The 12,017-nt window shown below is 41.9% G+C and overlaps 1 protein-coding gene across 4 annotated transcripts in view; it reads right to left on the bottom strand.

The window, feature by feature from the left end:
* Positions 1-2,521: 2,521 nt before the first annotated feature.
* The window catches only part of LOC129839983 (CMP-N-acetylneuraminate-beta-galactosamide-alpha-2,3-sialyltransferase 2-like), a 60,753-nt gene continuing 51,257 nt past the window's right edge, over positions 2,522-12,017 (bottom strand). For all 4 annotated transcript variants that reach the window (XM_055907763.1, XM_055907747.1, XM_055907755.1 and 1 more), the window contains 5 exons: positions 9,480-9,673; positions 5,696-5,875; positions 4,990-5,035; positions 4,786-4,905; positions 2,522-3,997 (listed from right to left, as the gene is read on the bottom strand). In XM_055907763.1, the coding sequence (XP_055763738.1) occupies positions 3,827-3,997; positions 4,786-4,905; positions 4,990-5,035; positions 5,696-5,875; positions 9,480-9,673 (711 nt within the window). In that variant the 3' untranslated portion in view covers positions 2,522-3,826. The remainder of the gene's footprint in view (positions 3,998-4,785; positions 4,906-4,989; positions 5,036-5,695; positions 5,876-9,479; positions 9,674-12,017) is intronic.

The raw sequence follows: 12,017 nt of genomic DNA, 5'->3' as shown, positions 1-12,017 counted from the left end.
CAGAGGGACAGCTGGAATTGGTTCTGACCAGACCTTGGGCTAGATTCAGGGCTCCATAAAATCTGGATCACGGAAGTTCGGCGTTATAGCGCGATTGAAATTTAAAGGTAATTTATGGTTAAGCCGACAAATGCAGCGTTTAACGTGAATGCAGTCTCTGCTAATGCGGTAACGTTGCCTTTAAATTTCTATTGCGCTATAACGCTGAACTTGGTTAATGAATGTAAAATGTGGTCCCGGTGATTAACTATAGGAAGATAAAAATGTGTGCCCGTAATATGGGTCTTTCATCACTCCATACATTTTCCTTGACACCCAAAAGTACTTGTTACATTTTGAATGCTTAGCAGGACAGGGAAATAGTACAATTCAAGCACTTATCAACCAAACATCCCTGGTTATCCATACTGCCTTTGATCTGGCGGACTCACTAAACACAAATGCTTCGTTTGTAAATTATGTCTGAATGTTGGAGTGTACCCCTGGCTTTCCGTAAATAAATAAAAACAAGAAAATGGTGCTGGTTTGTTTAATATAAGGAATTTGAAATGATTTATACTTTTGATACTTAAGTATATTTTAAACTAAATACTTTTAGAATTTCACTCAAATTTAACTGGGTGACTTTTACTTGAGTAATTTTCTATTAAGGTATTTTAACTTTTACTCAAGTATGACAGTTGGGCACTTTTTCCACCACTGCGAATTAGACAGATAGGCAGGGCTCTAAATAAATAAGACAATTGGTAGCACTGGTGCTCTCAACTCAAAACAGTTAGCCCCAGCAATCCTCTGTAAGAAGATAAAAATGTTGCACCGGTAATAATATGGGTCAGATTTTTTAAACTGGTTGGGCCAGAAGCAAGTTTTAGCTGTGGTAATGGTGCAACCATGACGCTATCGAATCTGCACTCACTTTGTTATCTATGGCAAATCGGAAACAACGCTACTGCGAAGCCTTAACATTTAAACAATTATTATCTGGGTGATTATTATTATTTATTTTTTTCTGTTTAAATCTTCGCCCTTGTTTCATTCAGTCTCCATATCTGCATCAATGAGTCATCCACAACCAGGCCCTGATAATGCTTTCCAGATTAGGTTTTTACCCTCGACAATATCCCTCGGCAGGCCCTGGCCAAGACATACTGTACATCGCACAAGATGTAGAGTAGCAGGGAGAGAGAAAGACAGAGGTAGATGAGAGTATGAGCACAGTGAAAGAGTGAGGGAGAACAAAGTTACTCAGGAAAGAAAACAATGGAAAGGAAGATGGACAGACAAGTATTGCGTGTCTAGTCCAACCTAAAGATCCCCTTTTGTACAGGATATCATGTGATACAACTATGCCAGAAACCCAACGTGTGGGGAGGGGGGGGGGGGGGGGGGGGGGGTTATAGAAAAATCACTTCCTCCTCTGGATTCTCAATTGGCCATCTGGTTTTCCAATGGAATCTCCCTGGAGATATTGGCAGTCACAAAAACAGACCAACTGAACTAACAAACATACAAAGTGGGTGTGGATGGGTCTACAGTAGATTTTGTGTGCAACCCATCGACATTTAATTTTGTCCTCACAGTATGGATGCGTTGAGGGCCAGCCAAACAAGAAAGGCCTGTTCCCTTCATCTTTCGTTCATGCGATGTCTGACAAGCCAAAAGAGGGACATGTTCTGTAAGGCAACCTGCCACCCTTCCCAATGACTTCAGGACCAAGCTCAAACTACACGAGGATCATGGGGCACTCTGGAACTTTGGTTCTGATCGTGAACATACTCCGTTTGAAAATCACTGCTCACATTTTCCTCATCTTGGGGAAGCCATGTTTTGCATTAAGAACAATGGCTGTGGTTGTTGCACACACTACACAGCCGTTGTAACAAGGCAAGTTTTGCCCAAAGATATTGCTTCAAATTACACTGCCAGTCAAAGGGGTCACTGTATTTACCTACACAAGCATTTCACGTTGTTATAAAAACTTAGGCCAGGATTCAATCCTACCCTACATTACTCATCTCATATGTATATGTATATACTGTACTGTATATCATCCACTGCATCTTGCCATCTTTATGTAATACATGTATCACTAGCCACTTTAAACTATGCCACTTTATGTTTACATACCCTACATTACTCATCTCATATGTATAGACTGTACACTATACCATCTACTGCATCTTGCCTATGCCGTTCTGTACCAACACTCATTCATATATCTTTATGTACATATTCTTTATCCCTTTACACTTGTGTGGATAAGGTAGTAGTTGTGGAATTGTTAGGTTAGATTACTTGTTGGTTATTCCTGCATTGTCGGAACTAGAAGCACAAGCATTTCGCTACACTCGCATTAACATCTGCTAACCATGTGTCTGTGACAAATAAAATGTGATTTGATTTGAATCCGTTTCAAAATTAAAAAGGGAGGCGGTGTGGTGATTGTTCAGTATGCTTTTTTTTTTAAAGACACTACAGCTTGATCATAGTCAATCACACATATACTCACAAATACAAAAGGTATGGTTTCTTATGTTTTATTAAAAGTATTGTATTGGGTACCAATTTACTTTTATTTTTGAAATCCTAAATGGTTTTGAGATTTTATTTAAAATAGGAGCCGACTTTGAAACAAACAAACTTAATGTTCAGCTAATGATGATATTAAAGTTGCATTGATTGTTTCTGGTTTTAATTGAAGGTGTTCATTTTTACCCATCGGGTCACAACTGTCTAATAGTGGTCATAGATCAAACTCTAATAACAGCGGGACTCTTTGATTGACACAAAGGTTCATACATCCATATAAAAAAAGTTATCAAAACTCCCTGTTAAACTGGCTCAGAAGGCACATCACTGGAATCTCTCTTATTAAAGCATTCATTCTTTTTTAGAAATGAATCAAAGACACACATCGTGTGTTCCCTCCTTACACAGCGTTCAAAATTTGTATTCCTTGGGATGGCAACACAAGTGAAATTTCCATCATCTAAAACATGTTATTAGATCAAGTTTAGAGCAACATAATAATAGGCAACATAATTAGGTGTGAAAGCTGTACATTAATATGGTTTAATTGACTACTATGGCAGCTCAAAACTGTTTCTACAGAGACATTAAACCAATCCTTATAGTTCCAATGCAGTATAAATTCTTGAATTAATTTGACTCTAACTGTGCTCTTTTCCATCCTCACAAAGAAGAGAAATACACGCAGATGTGGTTTTTACACTCTTGCAACACAGGGCTTCTGTCCTTAATGTGGATTCTGTGGTTTACCCCTTCAGTCAAAGGCTCTCGGGTTCTTGAAGGGTTCTTCAGTATAAGGCTAGTTCGGTGCAGCATGCCGTGGTTTTTACAATCTTGCAACACAGGGCTTCTGTCCTTAATGTGGATTCTGTGGTTTACCCCTTCAGTCAAAGGCTCTCAGGTTCTTGAAGGGTTCTTCAGTATAAGGCTAGTTCGGTGCAGCATGCCGACAAGTACAGAACAGGGAAGAAAGCTGGCTCAGCGTAAGCCGCTCCGCATACTTTCTATGTTCGTTTTCATGATCTGTCTAAAACGTGCATGTGTGGAGGTTTTCCGTCCCTGTTAAAATGTCTTTTCGGCCATATATTATGCTGATGTCATGCAGTTCAAATTACATGATTCCAGTTCTTGTTTTGGTCTGAGGACTTCTGTTTGTGGTTTTGGTTGTATGTGTAGCTCACAGTGCTAGTTTCAGAGACCAGGGCGCATCACAGGTTTCATGTCCCTCTTTGACGGTCTCTGACCACCACACCCAACACTAATGGCTTTGTCCTGTACACACCACCCTTGCTCATTCTCATCTCTTGTGCAGCTTAATTTTGCCCTCTGTGTCCAGCTTTTGGATAACCTCCGTCTCAAAATCAGCATTGTGTACTCCAGTTTTCCTAAACGCACCAGCGTACTTGTTGTCCTCCCAGTAGTGGTGCCAGTTCCCCTGTTGGTCAGCTCCATAGCCAAACACAGACACCTGGAGAAGGACGGCAATGTTTAGCTTTACTAGTGTTATTAGCATTCTGTTTACTTTCAACCAGGCTTGTGATACTAAAGAGAAGTCCATTTCCACTGAGAATTTACCCCCTAAAAAAATCTGACTGTTTCCACATTCATGGCCCAGCTATGGCCTCAGTGGACCTGTTCTGACTTGGGGGCCAAGGCGAGGCTAAATTTACTTTTCAGTTCAAATTTACATAACAATGGCTGAGCATGAGCTTTTTATTTTTTTTATTTGACCAGGTAAGTTGACTGAGAACACATTCACAGTTACAGCAACAACCTGGGTAATAGTTACAGGGAAGAGGAGGGTGGATGAATGAGCCAATTGGAAGCTGGGGATGATTAGGTGGCCATGATGTTATGAGGGCCAGATTGGGAAATTAGCCAGGACACCTGGGTTAACACCACTACTTTTACAATAAGTGCCTGGAGATTTTTAATTACCAAAGAGTCAGGACACCCGTTTAACGTCCCATCCGAAAGACAGCCCTTTACACAAGGCAATGTTCCCAATCACTGGGGCATTGGGATATCTTTTTTAGACCAGAGGAGCTAATCACCTTCACAGTTAACACCATCTCACAAAGTAACTGTGTTGATATTGCAAAGGTTGTTGATTCTGCTCTTCACAAGTCCTCAGTGTCAGCCCTAGTTATGGAAACACAGTTCCCCAAAAATTACACTAGAGCTTACATAAACATAATAACTGGTGAGACACTGATGCTGCTATGGAAAAAACTCTTGATGTCAAAGGATACTCACCTCATCGCAGATGTGAAGGGCAAATATAACGGCCAGCATGCCCGTGGAAGGGTACCTGCCATGGCGCTCTGTCCACCGGTCGTGGGTGTACTTAAAGAACGCTGGATTCACCACTATTACCTGCAAACGAGAGGGTGATTAGCTTTAACACACAAAACGAATCAACATTCACTCAATAGTTTTGTACTCCATGATAAGCCTTACCCTGTCCTTGTCAGCCTGTACTCGACCTTTCACCCTCATGTATGTCCTGAAGAAACATGCAGGGAAAACAACTATTTTATTTTACCTTTATTAAACAAGGTGGGTCAGTTGAGAACCAGTTCTCGTTTATAATGATGGCCTAGCCAAGAGGCAAAACATTGTCACGATAAAAACATGAACATTCTAAATATAGACTAAAGGACCATTGTACTTGCCTACGGAGCAGCAAGAGCACCCCTCCCTACATTCAGCCTCTGCTTAAAACCTACACCCCAACCCGAGTACTTCGTTCTGCCACCTCTGGTCTCTTGGACCTTCCACCCCTACGGGAGGGCAGCTCCCACTCACACTGTGATATGTGGTTGTCCCACCGAGCTATCTTAAGACGAATGCACTAACTGTAAGCCGCTCTGGATAAGAGCATCTGCTAAATGGCTAAAATGTAAATGTATAGACAAAGACAACAGTCACATCAAAAACAGACTACGACAAGGTCAAAAAGCTCAACAATGAATTACGCCATCTGTTGTAGTCAGTCAGACCCATACCATGCATTAGTCAGTTGAGTGCTTTGACAAGTGTTGTTGTGGTCAGTAGATGTGTGTTTGTAGTCAGTAATTGTGGTCTGTATTGTGTGGTTGTCGTCAGTAGTCGTACATTTGGGAGTGACAGTGAAAAGCTTGGGATTGGCAAAGAATGGACCTACGTTTTGATCTCTCCCGTGGAAAGGGCACTGGCCACCCACTGTAGATCGCGGAGTTTAAAGGGCAGCAGAACGAGGTGGACCCCAGGGGCGATGTCCACTGCACTTTCAGGGTACATGAAGTGGTGCGTCGTTCTGTTGCCCACGTCGGCTTCAAACCCTGCTGTGGTGGCTTTATTCATTCTTTACAGCAAAGAGAGAACATTGTTTCAGTTCACAGGCAGGTCATGAACCAATCTGTGCCTATGTGGCGTGCGAGGCAACAATCAGACACTGAATTAGATTTAACATGGTAGCCCTGCAGCTACTGGGCTGTAGTGTATGTGTGAATTCATTCCAGACAGTCAGTCAACCACCTGATTTAACTAAGTATAGTCTTAACTAAGCTCATCTGGAATGCCTCATTGGTTTCAGGGGATATGGTAATTGGGTTAGGTGGTTTGATGAGTGTCTGGAACTGAAGCCTGGTCACTGGTTCCTCAGGCTCAGTATTGCCTAATCCTGCCAAGGTGAATGGTTGTGGGTCGTTTGGATCATGGTGGGGTTGTGTAATGCCGCCTCCACGCCTTTTAGACTGTTGGTGTTAAGGCCATTTTACTGTGGTAATGGCCATGATGTGATAATCATGCTTGTTTGGACTATGTATTTGCATAGAAGTAGTTAAGGTTATTTAATGATTGTTTTTACTGTTTGATTGGTTGTGTTGGGTCTAGTGTTGCACGGTATCCCGAAACTTCTGTGCTTTTTCATACTAGAACATGAAAAACGGTTCGGTACAATAATTTGTGTTACTTTAGGTATTTCTGTCAAATGTGTCTCACGGATCAAGTCTGTCTACAGCGCACCTAGCCTGCACTGGGAGTCTAGGCTGTATCATGTTAGCTTCTCACTAATTTTTTTGTATTTATTTCACCTTTATTTAACCAGGTAGGCTAGTTGAGAACAAGTTCCCATTTGCAACTGCGACCTGGCCAAGATAAAGCATAGCAATTCGACACATACAACAACACAGAGTTACACATGGAATAAACAAAACATAGTCAATAATACAGTAGAAAAATAAGTCTATATACAATGTGAGCAAATGAGGTGAGATAAGGGAGGTAAAGGCAAAAAAAGGCCATGGTGGCAAGGTAAATACAATATAGCAAGTAAAACACTGGAATGGTAGATGTGCAGTGGAAGAATGTGCAAAGTAGAAATAGAAATAATGGGGTGCAAAGGAGCAAAATAAATAAATAAATACAGTAGGGGAAGAGGGTAGTTGTTTGGGCTAAATTATAGATAGGCTATGTACAGGAGCAGTAATCTGTGAGCTGCTCTGACAGCTGGTGCTTAAAGCTAGTGAGGGAGATAAGTGTTTCCAGCTTCAGAGATTTTTGCAGTTCGTTCCAGTCATTGGCAGCAGAGAACTGGAAGGAAAGACGACCGAAGTAGGAATTGGCTTTGGGGGTGACCAGTGAGATATACCTGCTGGAGCGAGTGCTACGAGTGGGTGCTGCTATGGTGACCAGTGAGCTGAGATAAGGTGGGGCTTTACCTAGCAGAGACTTGTAAATAACCTGTAGCCAGTGGGTTTGGCGACAAGTATGAAGTGAGGACCAACCAACGAGAGCATACAGGTCGCAATGGTGGGTAGTGTATGGGGCTTTGGTGACAAAACGGATGGCACTGTGATAGACTGCATCCAGTTTGTTGAGTAGAGTGTTGGAGGCTATTTTATAGATGACATCACCGAAGTCGAGGATCGGTAGGATGGTCAGTTTTACGAGGGTATGTTTGGCAGCATGAGTGAAGGATGCTTTGTTGCGATATAGGAAGCCGATTCTATATTTAATTTTGGATTGGAGATGCTTAATGTGAGTCTGGAAGGAGAGTTTACAGTCTAACCCGACACCTAGGTATTTGTAGTTGTCCACGTATTCTAAGTCAGAGCCGTCACGAGTAGTGATGCTGTACGGGCGAGCAGGTGTGGGCAGTGATCGGTTGAATAGCATGCATTTAGTTTTACTTGTGTTTAAGAGCAGTTGGAGGCCACAGAAGGAGAGTTGTATGGCATTGAAGCTCGTCTGGAGGTTAGTTAACACGGTGCCCAAAGAGGGGCCAGAAGTATACAGAATGTTGTCGTCTGCGTAGAGGTGTATCAGAGAATCATCAGCAGCAAGAGCAACATCATTTATGTATACAGAGAAGAGAGTCAGCCCGAGGATTGAACCCTGTGGCACCCCCATAGAGACTGCCAGACGTCCGGACAACAGGCCCTCCGATTTGACACACTGAACTCCATCAGAGAAGTAGTTGGTAAACCAGGCGAGGCAATCATTTGAGAAACCAAGGCTGTCGAGTCTGCCAATAAGAATGTGGTGATTGACAGAGTTGAAAGCCTTGGCCAGGTCGATGAATACGGCTGCGCAGTAATGTCTCTTATCGATGGCGGTTATGATGTCGTTTAGGACCTTGAGCGTGGCTGAGGTGCACCCATGACCAGCTCTGAAACCCGATTGCACAGCGGAGAAGGTACGGTGGGATTCGAAATGGTCGGTAATCTGTTTGTTAACTTGGATTTCGAAGACCTTAGAAAGACAGGGTAGGATAGATATAGGTCTGTAGCAGTTTGGGTCTAGAGTATCACCCCCTTTGAAGAGGGGGATGACCGCGGCAGCATTCCAATCTTTGGGAATCTCAGACGATACGAAAGAGAGGTTGAACAGGCTAGTAATAGGGGTTGCAATAATTGCGGCAGATCATTTTAGAAAGAGAGGGTCCAGATTGTCTAGCCCGGCTGATTTGTAGGGGTCCAGATTTTGCAGCTCTTTCAGAACATCAGCTATCTGGATTTGGAGAGAAGCTGAACAGAAGTTAATACACTTCATTAATGCGACACGGCATCTTAAAACTGTTAACTACTGTTTATAAAACAATGTCCATTTAGGCTAGAACACTTTACAATGCAAGATACCGGTAGCTTCCAGCTCTGTAGGCCAACTTTTCTTGCTAGCTTACAGCTGAAGCTACTGTAACGTCAATTCACTACCCTAGTACTTTGTGTGCAAACCATAACGCAAAATGTTGATTGCTACCAAAACGTTATTCATTCACTTGGTCTCTAACTTCTCTCCAAAAGAGTATCTATTCCCTCAGCAAACTGAAACTGTGTGTGTAGGGCTCTGATGGGCCGCCCCCATATTGCCTCATGAATGATGTCATTACTGGTTATAGAGACAGTGCACACTTTTATAAAATAAGCTACTTCTATGTAAATGTTGTTGATCAGTACAATAAATTAAGTCCCAAATAGAAGGGAAACAGATTGCTTGTCATCTGTATCCCCATGAAATCAGCCAAAATTAGTTAAATGCATGCACACTCCTATTGAATATGCATTCACCTGAATTGTGAATAGGCCTAGGCTACATCGTGATTTACCCTGTTTATCAAGAGACGTATCATTCAAATAAATGATTACCGTTATGTAGTTATTGTTTTTACGAAAGTCAAATTAATTGTATGATTGTATAAATTATTAATTAATGCATATATACATTGCTGTCTTTGAAAATGTTTTACATACATCTTTTTGAATGTAATGTTGTTGAACTCAAAACATGCCCAACGATTGAACAGAGCAGTAGCAGAGTTTATCTGTCTGGCTCAAGTGCCAGTATGTGCCTTCTTTTTTTTGTCGTGGTATCGAGTACTGTGATGGTATCAAGTATCGTGATACTAAACCTGGTATCGGTATAGAAGTCAAAATTCCAGTATCGTGAAAACAATAGTTAGGTCATACCTTATGACACTGTTATGTGAGTCTATCAAGGAGCCGTATTGAGAGCCAAGCAGGTTTCCTGAGTTCCCCACCACTGCACACTTCCTGCACTGAGCTTGTTTGGGTTGGACATCCACGGCAGGGGGAGCGATGACCTGGAACATCTTCTGGATCACCTCGTATATTGTCTGCTCATCGGTGGACCGCTGCAAAGCCTGATGGGGATGTTTAAAATTCCCTTTAGGTGAGGGGTGACAATGATATCTCACAGGACTAAAGCCTGAGCTCACCTTTGGCAAACAAACAAAAACAGGGCAATATATACAGTTGAAGTCAGAAGTTCACATACACTTAGGTTGGAGTCATTAAAACTAGTTTTACTCCACAAAATTCTTGTTAAGAAACTATAGTTTTGGCAAGTCGGTTAGGACATCTACTTTGTGTATGACACAAGTAATTTTTCCAACATTTGTTAAGATTATTTCACTTATAATTCACTGTATCACAAATCATATGGGTCAAAAGTTTACATACACTAAGTTGACTGTGCCTTTTAAACAGCTTGGAAAATTCCAAGAAAATTATGTCATGGCTTTAAAAGCTTCTGATAGGCTAATTGGAGGTGTACCTGTGGATGTATTTCAAGGCCTACCTTCAAACTCAGTGCCTCTGCTTGACATCATGGGAAATCAAAAGAAAATCAGCTAGACCTTAGAAAAAAATGTGTAGACCTCCACAAGTCTGGTTCATCCTTGGGAGCAATTTCCAAATGCCTAAAGGTACCACATTCATCTGTACAAACAATAGTACGCAAGTATAAACACATTTGGACTACGCAGGCGTCATACCGCTCAGGAAGGTGACACTTTCGGTCTCCTAGAGATAAACGTACTATGGTGCGAAAAGTGCAAATCAATCCCAGAACTGCAAAGGACCTTGTGAAGATGCTGGAGGAAACAGGTACAAAAGTATCTATATCCACAGTAAAACTAGTCCTATATCGACATAACCTGAAAGTCCGCTCAGCAAGGAAGAAGCCACTGCACCAAAACCGCCATAAAAAAGCCGGACTACGGTTTGCAACTGCACATGGGGACAAAGATCGTACTTTTTGGAGAAATGTCCTCTGGTCTGATGAAACAAAAATAGAACTGTTTGGCCATAATGACCGTCATTATGTTTGGAGGAAAAAGGGGAATGCTTGCAAGCCGAAGAACACCATCCGAACCGTGAAGCACGGGGGTGGCAGCATCGTGTTGTGGGGGTGCTTTGCTGCAGGAGGGACTGGTGCACTTCACAAAATAGATGGCATCATGAGGGACAAAAATATGTGGATATATTGAAGCAACATCTCAAGACATCAGTCAGGAAGTTAAAGAATGGGTCTTCCAAATGGACAATGACCCCAAGCATACTTCCAAAGTTGTGGCAAAATGGCTGAAGGACAACAAAGTCAAGGTATTGGAGTGGCCATCAGAAAGTCCTGACCTCAATTCTATAGAAAATGTGTGGGCAGAACTGAAAAAGCGTGTGCGAGCAAGGAGGCCTACAAACCTGACTCAGTTACACCAGCTCTGTCAAGAGGAATGGGCCAACATTCACCCAACCTATTGTGGGAAGCTTGTGGTAGGCTACCCGATACGTTTGAACCAAGTTAAACAATTTAAAGGCAATGCTACCAAATACTAATTGAGTGTATGTAAACTTCTGACCCACTGGGAATGTGGTGAAAGGAAGTAAAGCTGAAATAAATAATTCTCTCCACTATTATTCAGACATTAGACATTTCACATTCTTAAAATAAAGTGGTGAACCTAACTGACCTAAGACAGGGAAAAAAACATTTCTGACTTCAACTGTGCAAGGGACCTTTAATATTCGGTATTAAGGGAATCACCAGCCTCCAGAGGGAGACTTGTGTTACATTGGAGACCATGTGTTAAATGTCCCCTTTCATGACCAGCCAGCCTCTTTTTGGTTATTACCTTGTTTTGGCATGGCATTCTTATCAGACCAACCATGGCAACAGTGTGTGTATGTCCTGACCACTGCTTTTCAGTGCCACGGGAGCCATCACAATGCCAAGCTTATCTTAGTGTTGCTTTCAAAACCTTGAATGCCTCAAATTATCTTTAAATAAAACATATTGAAACATGCTCAGACTGGAGAATGGCTTAAGGAGGGCGACTTCTCCTTTCTTTGCTCAGTCCCTTCAGGGAGTTTCTTTTGGAAAGTAATCACCCTGACGATTACAGTGCATGGAATCCACCGCAGTAGGTTTTAATGACATTTGGCCATGGAATGATGGTAGTAACAGAGCACATTTAGTTTTCACTGTGCAGCACAGAGGCTGTCTTTTCCAGATGTTTGCCACGGAATAAAATGTTGACTTCAAACATTGATATTTGCAGCATGCTTGAGAGATAAGAGTAGGACTACTAAGTCCCTCATAGGAATAAAATGATAACAGATGAGTATATCTGGGAATACTCACATTTCTCATGCATTATCAGCACATTTTTGCTGGCCAAATGTCTTGATTTATTTTCAAATGACTGA

Source organism: Salvelinus fontinalis, chromosome 3 (genome assembly GCF_029448725.1).
Source record: "Salvelinus fontinalis isolate EN_2023a chromosome 3, ASM2944872v1, whole genome shotgun sequence".
In the NCBI taxonomy this organism is placed as follows: Eukaryota; Metazoa; Chordata; class Actinopteri; order Salmoniformes; family Salmonidae; genus Salvelinus; species Salvelinus fontinalis.
This window is presented reverse-complemented; position numbering and strand designations above follow the sequence as displayed.